The sequence below is a fragment of the Anopheles gambiae genome, chromosome 2, assembly GCF_943734735.2.
Source record: "Anopheles gambiae chromosome 2, idAnoGambNW_F1_1, whole genome shotgun sequence".
NCBI classification, from domain to species: domain Eukaryota; kingdom Metazoa; phylum Arthropoda; class Insecta; order Diptera; family Culicidae; genus Anopheles; species Anopheles gambiae.
Genome location: NC_064601.1, coordinates 26177625 through 26198297, shown reverse-complemented (window position 1 = coordinate 26198297; position 20673 = coordinate 26177625). Strand labels below are relative to the sequence as shown.

Genomic DNA, 20673 nt, shown 5'->3' with positions numbered 1-20673 from the left:
GGCGGGGCGTGGGATTCAGGAAGAAGCCCGTTCCGCATTCTTGAGGCGCAAACGGTGGCGCGTAAACATTCTTGATGAAGCGTCTGTTTTGTGATAGAAAAAATGAATTTTCCTGCATGCAAATCATTGCTAAAGGGATTTATATTTGCATCACATGCTGCATTTTTTTCGTTTTCATAAGCAACACTTTTAAACACACATTACATTAGCATGTGTTCTTATTGTGTGCATAATGTTGCTGTTCCATGTTTTAATTTCACATTCATCCCACGTCCCGAAACGTTTAGTGTGGCAGAATGAAATGTACACAAAACATACCTTGAATAATTCTTTTCATTGTGTGTCTGCGTTTATATTTGCATAAGGACCATCTGGTTTTTTTTGTCTGCCCCGCACACTCACCTCAGTTGTTGTTGTTTGTTATTTGTGTGTGAATCGGTTGGAAAATTGAATGCTAATTAGTGTGCAATTATTAGCATACGGTTGAGGGTGTTGTTGCGGCGGTCGCTGCGAGGATTTATTTATCTATCCATTTTCACCCTTTTTCACTCACTCTCGTGCCTCATTCTTAATTGTGTTGTGCGAGTTTATAATGAGTGGCAAAGAAAAGACCGCACAAACCGCGCAGTGCGCGCTCTCCCAGACGAGCTGTCATCGACAGGTCGAAGCTCTCTCTCTCTCTCTCTCTCTCTCTCTCTCTCTCTCTCTCTCTCTCTCTCTCTCTCTCTCTCTCTCTCTCTCTCTCTCTCTCTCTCTATAAAGTTAAACTGCATAACTTCTGTTCCTCCTCCCTCACAAATCCTCCCCCACCCCCTCCATTTCGTCAATAATCGGTTGCCGAGTGGCGTGGTAAACATTTAATGTTCCGTCGAATAATTAAAACTTCATTACGGAGGGCTCAAACACACACACACACACGCACCCATTCACACATCAGTTAATGATGACGAGACACCACCGTGGTGGTGTGTGCATTTGGCTTCTTTTTTTTTGCGCAATTCGAATGCACCGATAAAATAACAAAATACTCACACAACTTCTAATGGATGGGGGCGCAGTACATGCGCTTTACGTTTTGTACGGTGCAAGGAAATAATCGCTTTCAATAATTTATTACATTTATCATGTGCCCAGTCCCAGAGTCGAGTCAGCAGCAGCGAGAACGGGTGCATAAATTATGCTCTGCGGTGCTCGGCGAACAACACCATCACAACACACGCGCGGGGTGTGATGGTTGAGTTATCGAGCGGAATGAACGTTCTGACACATGGTTCGTCACCGGCACATTAAATTCAACCGTCGTCTCCCCGAACAACGGCGAACGCGTACAATTGTTTTTATTTTTATCTTCAACAGCGCGCACAAAACACATATAAAAAATGGCATTAAAATTCCAACGTGACTGTAATATCGATTACTACCACTGCTTGTTTGTACACTTTGTCGCCAGCAAACAATTACCTGCAACAAACAAACAAAAAAGACAAAAGGAGTTTGGGTTAGAGCAGCGGGTGCGTGCGTGATGGTACGACACGCATCTTATTTTCACAATTACGATTATGAATGTTGCAAACCCCCTAACACCACCCCCTAAATGGAAGAGTCTAGCCTGCCTGCCTACCTGCACCACATCATGCAAATCGAATGCAAAATGAAGTTGCAAAATAAAAAAAAAAAAACGAGAAGAAAAACAAACGGTGGCACACCAAACTTTTCATGTCGTCAATCCCGCGCGAGCACGCGCGCGCCTGTCCCCTTCTTCCTGGTGCCGGTTGTTGCTGTCACTGTTGGCACCGTGTTGCCTCGCTGTGGTTGTTTGGTTGTTGACAGCCCCTTTTTGCTAGTTTGTGTCGTTTGTTTGGGTAACCTTTCGACCCGTTCGCCCGTTTTTTCTTCCTTCTTTTTCGCTGCGCTTATTATTATGCATTCCCCCATTAAATGCACCTTGCGCGTTTGCGTTTAATGTTACACCTTTTACGCTTATGCTTTTTAATACATTTTTCTCCCCATCCTGGGAAAGGGAAGAGAGAGAGGGGCAGGCTAACATGGTTCAAAAAGAAGAATATTTGCTACTGCAACATTCACACGCAGCCCTGTGTGCAGGCGTGTGCAAGTGCATAATGTTTGTTTATGCTCAGTCGGGGGGCGGGTCCCTCTTCCATTCAATGTGTGCCTTGGCATTATTAATTAAAAAACGAACGAGAGAGAGAACGCAATTTGGCAGATGAGAATGAGTGCGAAAAATCCAAACACACACGGCAGCACATCTTAATGCTCTGCTGTAAGCGGAAATGCAAAGGGAAAAGAACGGTGGCGCAAAAGCGGTTCATGCGTGACATTTTTGCAGTTGTTGGCCGTGCTGCTGCTGCTGCTGCTACGTTTGATGATTACCATTCATTTAGAATAGGGGGTGGTAGGGAAGCAACTTACACTTTTACCCGCCCCTACCCTGTGTCTGCGTAATTACTACTTTACGTGTGATGGTGTGTTTTTTTGTTGCTGTTTTGCCTTACACACATTCATTTGCTCGTATCAATTGCAACCTGCTGCTGCGTGTGGAGGTAGTTTTTTTTTATTTCACCCGACTAGTTGCAGCAGTTATGCTTATCGAGATTACCCGAACCCATTTCGATGGTAATGTGCAGCCCCCTCCCCTCCATCATTAAACGAGGTGACCTTTCTCTCTCTCTCTCGCTTTTTCCGGCGCAAGAACCGCGCGTACTGCATTCTCTTGCGCCAGGAGGGCTGTGCGCTGCCGTGACGAAATGGCGGTGAGAGTCGACCGCTGCCTGCGCCTTTCTTACAGGCAGCTCTAGATGAAGTAAGAATGTGTTTTGCTATTTAAATGCGTTTATTTTTTCACTTCCACCGTCATTATTCATTTTCTCAGCAGGAGAAACAATGGGGGGCGTTGTGCGGCTCTCCATTCCACATTCTAACGGCACAGAGCCCGGTGACACAAACCCCCAATAATAGGATGTGAAGTACGGTAGCGGTTAAGAGTGGTGTGCATTCTTCCCTACCGACGATCGTTCGAAGAAAGGGTAAACAGCACGAACTACCGGAAAAAGTAGAGCTTGTTGCAAAAATATCCCAGCCCCACACCCCAGCTCACGGACAGTGTTGAAGCTTAACCAACGATTAAGTAGAATAAATATATGCACTTACTACATCCAACGATCGACGCCCAAAGGTGGTGTTGAGCACGGCATGGTGGCATTATTCGCACCACCGTGCATTTAAAAACCGTGCCCCCCCCCCCCCCCCTCCGATGCTAACGATGCATTTGCACCCTTCCCGAGGCGGCGCAAAGGGAGCGGAAAGTTGCTTTTAATTTTTTTTATTATTTTATTTTCCTCCCGTGTGTGCCGTGTACTCGCCCAAGAAAAGTTCGGTTTCGTTTTGTGGTTTGTTTGAGCGCATTTTACCTTCTTGCGTTGGAAGCGCGCCTGCCAGTGTAAAGTGGTCGCGATCGATCATATCGCGGGGTAAGTAAAGAGGGGTGTGATGGGTGGAAAATGGCTAAAGAAAACTCGTTTTTTGCACCATTTGACATTCCTTTCGGGAAGGGGGAGGGCAAGGGAGGTAGAAGGAAAAGAGAAAGAAAAGGAAAAGGAGAGAGAGAAAAGCACCCTCCGTGTCAATGTGCGCAATTGCAAGAGGGAATTTCTGAGCAAAAAGGGTCTACAAAACAGCAGCAGCAGACATGAACCTTCTTCAGCCCTTCGCCGGTCGCCGATCAGTGTGTTAACCCTTTAATTAAGTGGCAGCTAATGGCGGGAACAGCATTTTGGTGGCCCCCCTCTCTTTCGAAAAGTCCCTAATTAATGCCCCTAATAATGGCGCAGCTTTTTGGTGACCTCGGTAACCGTTCAGTCCCTCTCCTCCTTGCCGTTAATCAACCATCTCTCCGTACCTTTCCATTGTTAACCGTTGATCGGGCAGGAAAAGTGCTACACCTTTAAGGGTTAAGTGAAAAGAACGTACTATCGGGGGGAAGTCATGACGCAAAGTTTGTGTTTGTGTATGGTCCCACCCATCAGATAGAGAGAGAGAGAGAAAGGGCTATGCGATCGGAAAGCAAAGGTACACCACGCATAAGAAGAGGAAGGTTGCAGCGATCCGGGGTGTACTTACCGCGATCATCACCATCAACCAATTCGCAATCACAGGAATACGAAACCTCCAGGCACAGAGAACAGACAAGCGACCGGTGTACATCTCTATACTGCAGAGCCTCGAGAGTGTACAAAGTACTTGTCGAACGGCCCGTGGTGTGTAGGAAAGATTTTAACTTTAAGAAGTCTTTGTATTCCCTCTGCTGCTCGGTGTCCGGCAGTTGTGATCGGTTGTGCCTTTTGACCATCGTTGACCATCGAACAATGGTCGGTGGGTGATCAGCAACAGTAACAAAAACTACAACAACAAAAAACATTGGAGGGAAGAAGTAAGAACTCGATCACCTTTTGTGCCCTCCGCGCGTATTTCTTGCGCTCTCGAGGGTGTCTTTCTTCACATACACAACGTGCACGCTGGTCGTTCCGGTACCTCAGACAACCAGGAGACAGGCAGTAAGACGGGACGGGACACAGTTGCTGTGTGTGCATTCAAGGGTGCATTAAAAATACAGCAACACACGGTCAATAACAATCATCATTTTAAAGTCCTGCCGATCCCGGACACCCTTGAAGATATGGTATGACTGCGTGCAGCAGCAGCAGCAGCAGCATGGGTCTTTTAAAGTGCAACAGCGCAGCGAAACCCCGCGATGAAAAGAAGGTCCTCCTCTTTCGATGCGCACCGTGCTGCGCTGATCGATTCGCGCTGTATTTATGAAAAGAAACGCACTGCACTTGTGCTGCAAGGTTAAGGCCTGGGTTGGTTGGTTATGATTATTTTATTAGTCGGGGACTCGCACCGAGGTTCGTTCCTGTTTTTTTCTTCCTTTCCTTTCCTTTCCTTTGGTCTGCATTGCCGGTACACCAATCGGCCAGGCGCGTTTAGCATCCGATTGTATGTGTGTTGTGGCCCGAATGGCATCGGGATCCGTTCGCTGGTCAATTTATCATCTTGCCACTCCAGTCGCGCGCGTATCTTTGATGCAACTACAGCGTGGCGAACCGCAACAAGAACGAGCACAGAAATTTGCTCAATTATGTGTAGAGCAACGCACGCCCTCCTTCTCTTTGGATATGGTGGTGCACAACAGTTTTTGCCTGTTTGCTGTCCGGTTTCCTTCTCCTTTTCACCGTAGCATGCAGGCTGTGTGTGCTTTTGTCCTTTCCAGCCGCTGCTTCGAGAGATGAATAGAGACCCCGGAGGTGTACGTTGAACACATTTGTAAAGAATTTCCTACACTGCACGCTGTTATCTTCATTTGATTTGTATTAATTATAACACATTTGCCGAAGATTGATCGAAATCCATCCATCCCTGGCATCGGTGCGATGGCTGGCATTCTGTGTGCTTCTGCTTGTGCTTCTGCTACTGCTACCCGTAAGTCCATTAGAGGTGATGATGCACTGAATAAAATGCATGAAGCCGTGGTGTGTAGCTGCTGAGTTCATTTACCATTGCAAACTTCCCTGCATTCTGCTCTGACACACACACACATACACTCATCGTTGACTCGGCTTTTTGTGTCCTCTTTTTGTGCGACCCACCTCACCCGATCACCCTTACCCCGGTGTGTCTGCGCGTGAGTGATATTTAATCAGCATAAAGAATGCAGAACAAGTTTTTCATCAAGTTTCGTGCGCTCTCTCTCTCTCTCTCTCTCTCTCCATCGACGATGCATACTTCCCATTATTTTGCTGCAACCTGAGGGTATTTCTTAAGACGAGACACCAACTCTCGTGCACCACTCTCTGCTTTTTTCCTACCGTCCGTTAAGGGGAAAGAAAGAGCAAGAGAAACTCTTTCAATCCAGCGTCCAGAGTAGGACGAGAATGTGATGGTGTGCCAGCTTGGGAAAGGCTTATGTACCGGAGGGAAATATAGTGCACGCTACCACCCTCCCCCGCAAAATCGATATCAATCGATGGGGTGGGGAAAAGGGGAGAGATGGGTGTAATGTAAATGTTTGCAAACGATGTAAGCGAATTTATCCATGGCAGCGCTGCACTTCAGTGTGCGGTTAGGAGAACGAGCGTCCGGGGATCGTTTTGATGGAATGTAGTTTTCGTCTACAGGATCTACACACCCTCACCAAAGCCGCGAGTCAAAACGCTCGAAAGAGGATAAAAATTGTAAAAGTACACACATAAACTGTTGTTAATCTAAAAGGCCATGGAAAAGCGCGACGGGGAATCGGGTTATGGGCAGTAAGCATCGGAGTTGTTGGACACCGGATAACGTGTAGAGAGAGATACCGCCAGTTCCGTCCCCGGGAAATGCTTTCGTAAATGTTAGCTCAATATTGAGCGATCGTCGTGTCTTCTCGCGGGTAAGCTCTACTGTCAACACAGCTGCTACTGTGGGTAGATTGGATTCGAAACGGGAATGAAGGCAAAGGAGTTATCTGACCCAGCGGAAGCATCGCCCGAGACAGCCATTCCGTAATCTCCTTGCCAGTTGTGATTTTGATCTTAATGGAGGCGGGTTTTACCATTTTGTGAACAAAGCAAATCAATATTAATATGCTTCACTTCTTCACTGTGTTTAAGTTCTGCTCCCTCTGTCGTCGACGTGCGGCAATGCTTCTAAATGACTATACTTTTCGATTTCCGCCCCCCTTTTAATATCATTATGCGCGCGAGGTTTTGGTAGACTTTAAATTAATGTTTTTTCTTGTGTGGTTTTTCTTCTCGTTTTTCCCCCACTGTGCAATTTGCAGGATGGTGGCGCCAGCGAGAACAATGAAACCGAAAGCGGTGGCGATGATAACGATGACCACAACAATAATGGCGAAAACGAGGACGCCGAAGAGGAGGAGGAGGACGACGACGAAGAGGACGACGACGACGAGGACGATGATGAGGAGGATTACGACGATGAAGAGGATGACGAGGAGGAGGAGGAAGAGGAGGAGGATGAGGAGGACGACGAGGACGAGGAGCAGGACGGTGAAGGGCGAAAGATGCCGCCGCCGGTCGGTGCAGTAGGCACGGCGGGGGACGAGTCAACCGCAACGAGCAGCAGCAGTAGCAGTACTGCAGGGACAGCTGCCGCCGCCACCACCACCAGTGCCACCAGCGGCTCGTCCACTGCAGCATCGATCGCTTCCAGTTCGGGCCCCATTAGCGGCACGAGTGAGGTTAGGTCAGTCGTCGGCAACGGGCAACAGCAGTCGTCATCGCAGCAGCAACCGACGATGCAAAGCAGCAGTAGCAGCGCCCGAAGCGAGAAGCTGCCAGCGACCGGAAATGGTTTCGAAATGAAACCATCCACCCTGACGTCGGCGCTGGCCCGCCGGTGCCCGCCCGGTGTGGCTTCCGGTCGAGTCAGCCGGCAGCAGTCGCCGGCGTCCTGCGACCAAACGCTCAACACAAGCACCAGTAGCGAAAGCAGCAACACAAGCAGTAGCAGTAGCAGCAGCAGCAGCAGCAGTCTAAGTCCCACCATCGGCAGTACTGCGTCGTTGGGTCGCTCGCAGAAGGCGGAAGTATCGTCGTCGGCCGAGCAGCAGGGAGCAGCGATAGCCGACGGAAGCACCGACTCCTCGCAGGCAACCGCCGCGACACTAATGGTTGGCGCGAAGCTACCAACGAGCGCTTCCGCCGCCCAGTCGCCACCGGGCACGGTCGCAGCAGCACCACCGGTGAAGAAGAAAAGTGTCACGTTTCACACCACGCTCGAGACGACGGACGAGAACATCGTGCGGAAGGTGTACAACCCGGACACGGTTCCGCTGCCATCGATCATCAAGAAGGAGTGTCTCGCCCGGCCGATCCGGCTGAAGAAGAGCTTCAACCGGAAGATGAAGAAGCGACTGCAGCGGGCGGTGGCGGCGGCGGCCGCTGCCGCAGCGGCCAGTGCGGCCGTCTCCGCGTCGGCCGGCGCGTCCGGTGCGAGCAAAGCGGTGGAATGTCTGGTGCGCCCGTCCCGGCTGACGGAGATCGTGCAAAAGTCGTCGTCGGGCGGCAAGCCGGCAGTATCCGGTGCTGCGTTGGCGAGCTCACTGGACAGCAAGCCCGGCTGCGGCTCGGTCGGTGGCCTTGGCTTTGGGCTGAAGGTGACCGAGGGGCCGAAACCGGGTGGCGTTTGCTCCTTCGGAGCGTTGGTTGAACCGGCACCACTGGTATCGCCAGCAGCAGCAGCAGCGGCGACGACGACGACGACGGTGGCCACAGAAGGGGGCGAACTGACGAGCAACCGTAACCTCGAAAGCGGAGGCACCCAGTTCGGTGACAAGCGGTTCATTCTGCCGAAGCGGAGCGTTCATTCTAGTCGTGTGATAAAGCCGAACAAACGGTTTCTGGACGAGTTTGAGTTGGAGATTAAGAAGAAGAACAAAAACCTGGCTGCGGCGGCTGCCATTGCGGCTGCAGCTGCGGCCGCCGGTACGGGTTCCGCTTTGGGCTGCGGTGCCGCTGGAATGGCCCCGAACTCCTCCTCCACCACGGCAGCCGGTCTGGGAGCGTTGGGCAAACCGGCCGGCGGAGAGCTGGCAGCTGCTGCTGGAGACGGAAACGAAGGCGACGGTGTGGCCGGAGACGATACAAGGCGAAGAAAGGACAAGAAGAAGCTCGATGAATTGACGGCAGGATCGTCCGACAAACTTTTAGCTACAGGTATGTTTTGTATTGATTTTTTTAATGAGGAATTTGATAATAACCCATATTTTATCAATTTACCTTGCACAGCGCATCATCACAGCCCGGAGGGAAGCCCGGCCGGCGACCGTCCACTTATGACGCCCATCAGTATTAACCCATTCGCGAAGACATCACTCTCGGACGGTACGCTTGCGGGCGCGGGCACGAAAAGCGCCGGCTCGAAGCTCATGAAACCATCGCAACTTTCGCCGGCGATCGGGCCCGGCTCGGTGCTCGGTGCGGCCGGCAGCGCCACCACCACGACCACGAATCTCGCGGCGGCCGCCTCCATCTTCGGCAAGGGCATCCTGCGCCAGCCACGGTTGCAGTTTGCCACGTCGCTGCTCAACAGCGCCGGTCACAGCATCGGAGGCATGAATGGTGCCGCCGCGGCCGCCGCCACCCTAAACAGTATTACTTCCTCCAATTCCCACGCTCTTCACGCTGTGCCGTCGGGCACGAACAACTCGGTGGTGACGGCATCAACAGCAGCAGCATCGGCAACCCTCGGATCAAGCAACGGCGCGACCGAAGGATTGTTTACAATGCATCTGAAAGCGAAGGCAAAGCTCGACTCCTCGAAGCTGTTCTCGGCGGCGCTCGGTGTTGGCGCGGCCGCCGGTGTTGCCGGCCAGCCGGGTACGGGCGGCTCCGCCGGTGCGGCACCCTGCTGCATCTGCGGCATCCCGGTGAACTCGCGCCACTACGCGCAGCCGACGAAGAAGTACGGCGTCAGCTGCTGCGACGTGTGCCGCAAGTTCATCTCGAAGATGGTGAAAAAGCTGGCCACCGGGAGCCTGATCGGCCCGGGGCAGCCGGCCGGTGGGGCGGACGTTACAATGCTCAAGTGCAAAAACGAGGGCAAGTGTCTGATCGTCCCACCGTCGCAGCTGATGCGGCCGGAGGCAGTGAAAACGCGCCACATCTTCAAGGAGCGGTGCCACGCGTGCTGGCTGCGCAAGTGTCTCGGCAGCTTCCAGCTACCGCCCGTGCTGAAGATCCGGCTGGGCCAGACGCTGCCGCTGACGATGCGCACGTTCGAGCCGCCGGCCAGCGGAACGCCGGCCGGCTGCCCGATCACGCTCAAAAAGGATCCGTCGACGGAGGGCAACCTGTTCGCGAACAGCATCGCCGAGCACGGGCCAGCGAACGGTGGGACCGCCGGGCGCATCCTGTGGAACAGTGGCGACCGGAAGCCGGGCACGCTGACGGACGGTTTCAGCAAAGCGTTCAATCCCTTCCTGGCGCTGCACATCAATCCGCTGTCGCAGAACAACAGCACGTTTGGCAGCGTGCCGCAGATCAAGCTGTCGCTTGGGGGAGGCGAACGGAGCGGCCTGATGGCGGCGAGCCCGAGCAGTTCGTCCGGCGCCAGCTCGTCCGGCGGCAAGAGTCCGCTGTCCGGCAAGGAGGACATCTTCGCGCCGATCGAACCGAGGAAGGAGAAGGACGGCGTTAAGGTTGAGGATACTAAATCGGTGCTGGCGGCAGACGGTGTTGCTGCCGGCGCTCGAAAGGACATCAAGGAGGAGCAGGAGATCAGCCCCATTAAGGCACCGCGCACGCGCAGCAAATCCGAAGCGAACGGCACGGACGCAGCAACAGCAGCCACGGCAACAGCAGCGCTCGAAACGAAGGCGGAAGCATCCACCGCTTCCTCAGTGGCTGCCAACGGCTCGACGCAACAGCCTACGGCTGCCGGTGGCAGTGCTGCTGCCGGTTCGCAACCGGCGACCGGCCCGAACAAGGGTGCCGCGTCCGACCGGCAGCGCATCGATCTGAAGGGCCCGCGGGTGAAGCACGTGTGCCGCAGCGCGTCGATCGTGCTCGGCCAACCGCTGGCCACGTTCGCCGACGATGGTTCGGTCGGGTCGCCCAGCGGTGGTGCGCTGGAAAACATCGAAACACCGCCGAGCGATAGTGCGGCCGAACCGGCCGAAGATCTGCCGCTGATGGACCGGGAACGACGGGCCACGAAGACGGCGGTGCCGTCGGGCGTCAAGCCCCAGGATTGCAACGATTGTATCGATCCGGGCGTAGCGCTGTCGCCGCCCGCGACACCGGACGATGATGCGGAGACAGTGCGAGGCACACCGACCAAGAGCGATCGATTCGATCCGGACACGAGCGGATCGACGGAGAAGGAGCTGGTGATCGACGAAGACAAGCTGCCGGATGGGGCCGAGGCAAAGGAAGAACAGCTTGCCGATGCTGAATCGATTGTTAGTGATTTGAAGGCGCAAATTGGCGAGAGTGTTGCCAATACCATCGTGGCGACGGAAGCGATGCCCGCAAAGGAGGATCAAATGATGAAACCACTTGCCGTGGCAATTCCTGCCGCACCGGTGGCAAAGCGGTACGACGAGAGTGTGGAAAAGCCGACCACACGCAAGACGACCAGCTCATTCCGCCCGCAAGCCTCGAAGCAGTTCGGCGTCGGTGCAATCGCGAAAGGTCCCTCGAACATCAGCGGCCGGAAGCAGCAACAATCCCAAGGCTCCTCCGCACTGGTCGCCCTTGGCGGGCGCAATGCAGCCGCCTCGATGGGCGTCGGAGCGAACGGCGGCCTGGGGGCTGGCTCAAACCTACGCACCCCGAGCGATGTGCCGATGATGTCGATCGACTTCTGGGAAAACTACGACCCGGCCGAGGTTAGCCGCACCGGGTTCGGGCTGATACTGTCCGAGTCGATGCCGGTCCGTGCGCTCTGCTTTCTCTGCGGCAGTGCCGGGCTGGAGAGTATGCTGTTCTGCGTGTGCTGCTGCGAACCGTACCATCAGTACTGCGTGAAGGACGAGTACAATCTGCGCACCGGCACGGGCACGGGCCTGGACGATACCGGCAACATGAGCCTGCTGGACGTGACGCTCGGTGCGTCGCCCCAGCAGCAGCAGGAGCAGCTGCTGATCGCCCGGTACAACTGGATGTGCCCTCGGTGCACGGTGTGCTTCAGCTGCAACATGGCGACGGGCGCGAAGGTAAAGTGTCAGAAGTGCGCCAAGCACTATCACACCACCTGTCTCGGGACGAGCAAGCGGCTGCACGGTGCCGACCGGCCCCTGATCTGTGCCGCCTGTCTGCGCTGCAAGAGCTGCGGCACCACGAACGTGACGAAGTTTATCGGCAACCTGCCGATGTGTACGCCCTGCTTCCGGTTGCGCCAGAAGGGCAACTACTGCCCGCTCTGCCAGAAGTGCTACGAGGACAACGATTTCGACCTGAAGATGATGGAGTGCGGCGACTGCCGCCGGTGGGTGCACGCGCGCTGCGAGGGACTGACGGACGAGCAGTACAACATGCTGAGCGTGCTGCCGGAGAACATTGAGTTTGTGTGCAAGAAGTGCACGAAGCACAGCAGCGATAGCACGGCCCACCTGTGGCGTGACGCGGTTGCGGCTGAGTTTAAGGCCGGTCTGCTGAGCGTCGTGAAGCTGCTGAGCAAAAGCCGCCAGGCGTGTGCGCTGCTGAAGCTGAGCCCGCGCAAAAAGTCGCCCAACTGTACGTGCGGTGCTGCGGCCGGCTCGATCACGAACGGGAAGCAGATTTCGTTCTTCACCGCTGGGCCGCTTGGAGAGGGCGGATTTTCCGCCTCGAAGAAGCCGAAGCTGGACGAAGACTCCATCTACGACTTTAGCAGCGAGAACAGCTGCGGCAGCAGCAGCGGAAACAGCAACACCGGCGCAGGCTACGCCGTGGTGCCGGTGGCAAGCAGTAAGTGCTACTGCGCCGGACGTCAGGCAATGCCGGGCAAGGGTTCGCCGAACGGGGGCGACATCAGTCTGGTCGACATCAAGCAGAAGATCAACGCCAACGAGTACTACTCGCTGCAGGATTTCCACTATGACATGAACCTGCTGCTGCAGGTCGTCGGCTCGGAGGAGCTGACGGTGGCGTACAAGGAGTTCCTGAGCGAAACGTTCCCGTGGTTCCAGAACGAAACGAAGGCGTGCACCGATGCGCTCGAGGAGGCGATGCGCGGCGAGGTGGATCAAGCGAACGGGCTGGATCAGTACCACCACTCGTCGGCCGGGGCCGGTGGAATGGGCGGTCGGGTCGGTGGGCACACTGGCGCAGCTCATCTGGCTGGCGGTGCGTACGAAGCGTTCGGACCCGCGCTCGACCAGAAAGTGCCGCAGATCGACATCCCGCTGGACGAGCTGACGGATTACTTCCACGACACGGAGGAGGAGCTGCTCGACACGCGGATGTGCATGCTGTGCAAGCAGCACGGCGAAGGGATGCCGCTGCACGAATCGCGCCTGCTGTACTGTGGCCAGAACAACTGGGTGCACACCAACTGTGCGCTCTGGTCGGCGGAGGTGTTCGAGGAGATCGACGGCTCGCTGCAGAACGTGCATTCGGCGGCGTCGCGCGGCCGCATGATCAAGTGCTGCCACTGCGGCGTAAAGGGTGCCACCGTCGGGTGCAATGTGAAGAACTGTGGCGAGCACTACCACTTCCCGTGCGCCCGCCGCATCGGGTGCGTGTTCATGCTGGACAAAACGGTGTACTGTGCGGCCCACGCGGGCGAGGCGAAGAAGAAGCGCTGCCCGGAGGAGCGCCACTTTGAGATTGCGCGCTCGGTGTACGTGGAGCTGGACCGGCGGAAGAAGCGGTTCGTCGAGCCGGCCCGGGTACAGTTCATGATCGGTTCGCTGAACGTGCGCCGGCTGGGCCACGTGGTGCCGACGTTCAGCGACCACGCGGACGTACTCATCCCGACGGACTTTGAGTGCACGCGGCTCTACTGGTCGGCCAAGGAGCCGTGGAAGATCGTATCGTACCGCATCAAAACGTCGATCCAGTGCAACAACTACGGGTACGGGACCGATCTGGGCAAGAACTTTACCGTCGATCACTCGTCGCACAGCAGTACGGTGCAGTGGGGCCTCACACAGATTGCCCGCTGGCACACCAGCCTGCAGTACAGCGATGGGCAGGACGAGGCGGAGTTCGATGCGCAGGAGGAGAGCGAAGCACTGCAGCAGCATCTGCTCTCGTCTATGTCCTCAACGGCCACGACGATGACCACTACGACAGCCACGACGCAGTTGCGCAGTTGCGACCGGGGCTCATCGGTGAAGCAGCAGCAGCAGCAGCAGCAGCAACTGCAATCGCTCTGCGAGTCGAATCCCGGCGTGTGCGGCGACGATACGAACGACGAGGAGCCGCAAAACACGAACGATCTGCTGCCGCCGGAAATTAAGGACGCAATCTTCGAGGACCTGCCGCACGACATCCTGGACGGCATCTCGATGCTCGACATCCTGCCCAAGCTGATGACGTACGAGGATCTGCTCGCGATGGATCTGAAAACCGATGCCACCTTCAACGTGGACATACTGAAGGATCCGAACGGGCTGCTGCAGGTGCACAGCAATGTGGCTGGCTCGTCCTCGTCCTCGTCGGGTGCTGCTGCGTCGAACGCTCTCGGGCAGCCCTCCAAGCCAGAGGATCATGCCGGCATGGATGTGGACGATATGGTTAGCCTGCAGGAAGCGATCGGCGGTGCCGTCGGTTCGGAGCTGAGCAACGACAGCTGGGCGAAAACGATCGGCACACCCGGCATCGAGGACGCCCTGCTGTCCAGCATGACGAAGCCGAACGCCACCAGCAACGGTGCGTCAGCAAGCGGACCCGGACAGCAGCAGCAGCAGCATCGGGAGCTGAAGCGTAGCAAATCGGACCTGCTGGAAGCGATCGCAGCGGTCGGTAGCCATCAGCAGCCGCGCGGCCAACGGTCGGGCAGCTTCTCCTGGAGCACCAAGCAGCTCGAATCGACGGCGGCCGTCGTGGCGAAGCGTCGCAAGATCGGTAAAAACAACATCAAACTGTCGGACGTACTTTCGCTGGGAAGAATCAAGGATGATGCGGCCTTTGGCGGCACGCTGTCAACGACGACCACGACCACCACGACGACGGCCACACTGGCGACTGCAACGACCACCACCACCACCGTCGTGATGCAGCAGGAGCGGCGCAAATCGCAGGACGAATACTCCTGGGCCGCGATGAAAAAGTCAACGACCGTGCTGGAAAGCGCGTCGTCGGCGGAGAGTGGCCACGTGTTCCAGAAGCTGAAAATATCCCAGCTGGACGGTGTGGACGACATCTGTCTCGATGGGACGGTGGGCGAGATGAAGATTTACTCGTCGCGCTCGATGATCGAGGCACCGGTCAAGTGTGACCGCTGCCAGGCGACGTACCGCAATCAGGAATCGTATCAGCGCCATCTCAGCTCGTGCGAAGTGCTCTCGACCAGCGAATCCGAGTCGGAAACTCGATCGCCTCGCCTGCTGAGTCCCGAACAGCAACAACAACAACAACAACAACAGCAACAACAGCAACAGCAAATTATCACCGGCCAGATCGCGGGCACTGCCGGCAATACGTTCCTTCTGCCGCAGGCCACAAACCAACCGCAAACGATCACAACCGACATCTACGGCAACACGACGGGCTACCTGACCGGCACGGCGCAAGGTGCCGGCCACCCGCAAACCATCTCCGTGCTGCAGACCGGCCAAACGATCAATCTCGGCAACGGCAATCAGGCGATACTGTCCAACCTGCCCACCTCGATGCCGATCACGATCAACCAGCTGTCGTCGAACGGCATCCCGATCCAAACGTCAGCGGCCGGGGCGCAGCAAATCCCGCTCCAGGGCACGGTTGGGTTGCAAAATCTGGCAGGCAACATGATCATCTCCGGCCCGAACGGCCAGGGGCAACTGTTCGCCACCACGAACCAGTTCCCCAACGCCACCTTCCAGCAGCAGTCGCAGCCGCAGCAACAGCAGCTCCTGCAGGACAACGGGTCGCAGCAGTACGTGCAGAGCAAGCAGCGATTCATTCAGCCGGCTCCGACCGCTTCGCCGATCACGTTGCCCCACAGCCTTGCGTCAGGCGCGGGCCCCATGTCAACCACGACGCTCAGCACCGCCCAACCGCTCGGCAGTGTGTTCGCCCAGCAGCCGCAGATCATCTCGATCGGACCGAACGGGCAGCCGCAGCTGATGACGCTCGCCGCTCCACAGCAGCAGCAGCAGCAAACGATCCTGCAGACGGGCGGCGCTCAGCAGCTGACAATGCAGCCGACAGCGAAGAAGATTGTCTACACTACCGCCTCGCCGAAGAAGATGATGAGTAAGCTGGGCCAGCAAGGCGCACTGAAAACGAAACGTGCGATGGCATCAAACGGTGTGGCCAAGTCGGCGATGCAGATGAAGGCCAAACAGCAACAGCAGCAGCAGCAGCACCAACAGCAGCAGCACCAACAGCACCATCTCCATCAACCGCAAGAGCAAACGATGACGCTACATCCCACCTTGCTCGGTGGCCAGACGATTGCTACACCTCAGCAGCAGCAGCAACAGCAACAGCAGCAACAACAGCAAATCCAGCTGATCAACGCATCCTACCCGCTGATCCGATCGGGAAACGCACCACAGCAAGCGCCGGGAAACATCATCTTCCAGACCCAGCCGTCCGCCAACCAGCCCATCCTGGTGCAGCAGGTCGGCGGCAATCAGATCTCGTACCTCTCCGACCAGGGCACGCTCACGCACAGCCCGGTCCAGTACCAGCTGGCCCCGGCGAACGTGCTCACGCAGAACGGGTTCGCCATGGCCACGGCCGGTACGGATGCGGGCACGCTCGCCGCCGCCGCCAACAACATTCTCATCCCGAACGGTACCGGCGGCTACTCGCTCATCCCGGCGAGCGCGCTGCAGATCGCCACCCAGCCGCAGGTAATTGGCACGATCGTGCAACCCCAAGCAGCTACCCTCCAGTGCGGCATGATGGCGGCGGAGCAGATGGTGCTGGGTGCGCCGGGCGGTGCGACCGCCACCGCCCAGCCGACGCTCGAGATGATGGTGACCGATCCGGCGTCGGGCTGCATGTACCTGACCAGCCCCTCGATGTACTACGGCCTGGAGACGATCGTGCAGAACACGGTGCAGATGTCCTCGCAGCAGTTCGTGTCCGCCACGGCGATGCAAGGTGTGTTGAGTCAGAATTCAAGCTTTTCCGCTACTACGACGCAAGTGTTTGCGGCTAGCAAGATTGAACCGATTGTCGAAATGCCCGCAGGGTACGTGGTGCTGAACAACGACGGCACCGCCCAGCCGATGCAGATAGGAACGACGTCGACGGCGTCCGTCGTGTCGCAGGCCCCGGTCCAGATCCAGACGTCCACCAGCGCGAACGGCGGGCAGCCGATCTTCCAGCAGGCGCAGGCTCCACTCCAACCGACCACAGTAGTATCGTCGATGGCCGGCACGCTCCCCAGCACGATGCAGACGAGCCACCAGCCGATGGGAACGATCCAGCAGCAGCAGCAGCAGCAGCAGCAACAGCAGCAGCAAATGTGGAAGATCGATGTGTCCTCCCCGTCGGCAATGAGTATTCAACCGAGTACAAACACAATTGCCAGCAGCAGCTCGACCGGCGCCACTACCTCGATCGTAACGCCGCTGAAACCGTCGATGAAAACGATCGTGCCCAAGGCTCAGCCGCAGCTCGTCAACAAGGTCATGCCGAACACGGCCATGAAGGTGCTGAGCAGCAGCACGGAGCAGATCACTACCAGCAGCGGCGCGGTGTCGACATCCCAGCAGCACAAATCGTCCGCTGCCGCGTACCAGTCGATCGTCTCGTCGTCGGTCTACACGACGGCCACCGCCATGACCACCTCCACCAAGGTTTCGAACGTGATCAAACCGATCACCAAGACGACCAACTACACCAAACCGAAGATCGTGGCCAAGCCGGTCAAGCAGAAGAGCTCGTCCACGGCCTCATCGCTGCTTTCGCCGCCACCATCGACGCCGCCACCGACCTCAATGTTCCAGCTGGCCCCACAAAATCAGCAGCAGCAGCAACAGGCGCCCCAATCACTGATGATCACGACGCAACCAGTGGCGCAGCAGCAGCAGCAACAGCTACTACAGAACAGCATCACCCTGATACCGGCCGGCAATGCTATCGCCTCGGTAGTGAACAACTCATCCCAGCTGGTACCGATCAAGCCGAACGTGGGCGTGAACGGGCTGCCGACCATCACCGCCAACCAGCTCACCGTGAGCGCGATCAAGCAGCAGCCGTCGATGGTGATCGAGAAGCTGGCGCAACCGCCGGTAGCATCGCCCACAGCGCCAGCACCGAGCGGCGGTCCGATGATGATTATTCAGCCGACAAGCGCAGCGCACAAGAAGCCACAGCACGGCAACACGCAGGGCGCTATGAAAAAGCAGAAAACCATGCTGCCGACGCAGATGATCAGCTACGCGACGCCCCAACAGCAAGCCCAGTCGGGGCAGCAGCAACCGTACCAGCAGGTAATGAGCGTGTCCACCGGCAGCCAGCAGCAATTGGCCGGACTTGCCCAGCAGCAACAGCAGCAGCAGCTGCAAGCTCAACCCATCACCATCACGCAGGGTAAAGGGTCGCTGGCGAAAAAGTCCGCCAGTGCGGGGCAGATCACGCTGTCGATTGCCAACACCGGCCCGAACGGTGGCAGCGGCCCAGTGCCGGTTTCGATGCCGGCCTCCACCATCACGATCACGCCCTCGCCGCCGGCCAGCATAACGCTGCCAACCGCACCGTACCCGATGCCGCTCTACTCCAACATTCCCACCAACGTGGTGAACCCGATACAGCAGCAGACGAACAGTCAGGGCAGCGGCGCCGGCGCGACGATTGCGTCCGGCGGCAACACGGTGCAAAACCGGCCCACCAATCGCGTCCTGCCGATGCAGGCCTCCGTACTGCAGCAGAAAGCGCCGGAAGTGTCGCAAACGCCGCCACCGCCACCCCTGAAGCTGCTGCAGCAGCAGTGCTCGGAGAAGCTGGACGAGTTTTCCATCATGCCCAGCAACCATCCGGCGCAGTCGCCGTACGGTGTGTCGACGCCGAGCGCCTCCCCGAACGATGTGGACCGGATGAAGCTGGCGGGCCAGGAGGAGAAGCTGCTGCCGTCGGCCGGCAAACCGAACAGCCGGCTCGAGATCGAGATCAAGCCGATCGAAATTGCGCCGCTCCCGTCGGCACTGATGACGCCGACCACGACGAACGGTAGTTGTACACCTTCGCCGCTGCCGCCAGCCATGCAGCAGCAGCAGCAACAGGACTCCTCACCGATGGTATCGCTAGCGCAAGCAGAAGAGCAGGCGAACAGTATGCTCATGGAGATGGAAGAGCAGACTGAGCAGCTACAGCAGCAGCAGCAGCAGGACCATCTCCAGCAGTCGCACGAACCACTGACACCGAGCTTCCAGTTCAGTCTCAGCTTCGATGGCAACGGTACGCTGATCCCGCTAGGCGGTGGACCGCTCGATCCGCAGCAGCCCACCATGGCGGCGCAAATCGAAATCAAGCCGATTCTCCCGCCGACGACCGACGGGCTGCAATCCCCGCAGCAGCAAACGACGACGCTGATGTCGCACGATTCGCTCGAGGTCGCGGAGCGGCGGGACACGGAGGAAACGCAACGCATCGACGAGCTGAAGCATTCGCTCGAGGCGGAAACGCAGGAGATGCTGGCCGAGGGCCACGAAGCGTCGCTGTGCGGGGACAGCGGGGCCGGCGGTAGCTGTGGCGCGGCGTCACCGTCCCTGAACGACGGTGAGTCCGATTCGCCCGAGATCAAGCATAAGATTTCGGAAATTCTGGACAATCTCGAGCAGCAGACGAGCCAGGAAGGGGAGCAGCTGCAGATGGACGCGTTCGAGAGCCTGCGGCAATCGAAGGAGCTGCAGCAGGAACATCACCATCATCATCATCATCATCACCGTGCAATCGAAACGGATGCGGAGTGTGCGGCCGAAACGGAGCGGCTGGTGGCGGAGCTGCGGGAAGAGTTCCAGAGCTCGGCGGCGTCCTCGCCATCGCTAGCGACGACCGCCACGACCGTACCGCTGATGACGGTCGTCGAGCAGCAATCGAACGAAACTGGTGCCGCCGGCGGCGGTACGCTTGCCGATCAGCAATCGCTGCTTGCCATCTCGAGCAGCATGTTCGAGCCGAAGATGAAGCCGGACGAGGCCGGCTGCTTCCGGGACGTGGTGGAGCGGTCGAGCTTTGGCGGGTGCGGGCCGGCGGCGCACGATTTCGACAGCGTCGCGCTGCTGCACGGTGGCGATGCGGAGAGCGTGCTTTTCGGCAAGATCCGGCAGCCAGAACCATCGCCGATGTCGCAACCGTCGCCGACCGAGCACCACCACCAGCAGATGCAGCTGGACGAGGAGCTGCAGCAGTACACCTCGGTGCAGCAGCTACCGCCCCAACCGTCGGTGCAAACGGCAGCAGCCGCACCGAAGCCACAGGCAGTGCCGCGCCCAACCAGTCCGAAGCTGCTGTACGAGATACAGTCGCAGGACGGGTTCACGTACAAGTCGACCTCGATCGCAGAAATCTGGGACAAGCTGTTCGAGGCGGTACAGCTCGCACGGCGTGCCCACGGCCTTGCCGCACTGCCGGACGGTCAGCTGAAGGAGATGGCCGGCGTGCAGATGCTCGGGCTGAAAACGAACGCCATTCGGTATCTGCTCGAACAGCTGCCCGGGGTGGAGAAGTGCTCGCAGTACAGTCCGCTGTACCACAAAAAGCAGACCGGTGGCATCGGCGGCGGCCCGTACGGTGCGGGTGGAGCTGGCGCCGGAGTGAACGGCTTGGGGGCGAATGGTGGAGCGTCCGAGTATGCGGACTACTTCGAGGATCTGCAGGAGAACCCGTACGGTACGGCACGGTGTGAGCCGTACGGTACGCGCTCGGAGTACGACATGTTCAGCTGGCTGGCGTCTCGGCACCGCAAGCAACCGATGCCGATCGTGGCCCAGAACATCGACGATACGATCATTCCAAGGTAAGGTTATCATCAGCTTGTTTTGAAATAGAGGCAAAAACACACTAAACA

The 20673-nt window shown here is 57.3% G+C and overlaps 1 protein-coding gene across 2 annotated transcripts in view; it reads left to right on the top strand.

Annotated features, from left to right (window-relative positions):
- LOC1273224 (histone-lysine N-methyltransferase trithorax) overlaps window positions 1-20673 on the top strand; it is a 123816-nt gene that overhangs the window by 99031 nt on the left and 4112 nt on the right. The window contains exons 2-4 of one of the 2 annotated variants that reach the window (XM_061648130.1): window positions 6836-8732; window positions 8805-16760; window positions 16851-20622. In XM_061648130.1, the coding sequence (XP_061504114.1) occupies window positions 6836-8732; window positions 8805-16760; window positions 16851-20622 (13625 nt within the window). Of the gene's footprint in view, window positions 1-6835; window positions 8733-8804; window positions 20623-20673 lie in introns of both variants that reach the window. The other variant, XM_061648129.1, reaches the window with a different exon arrangement.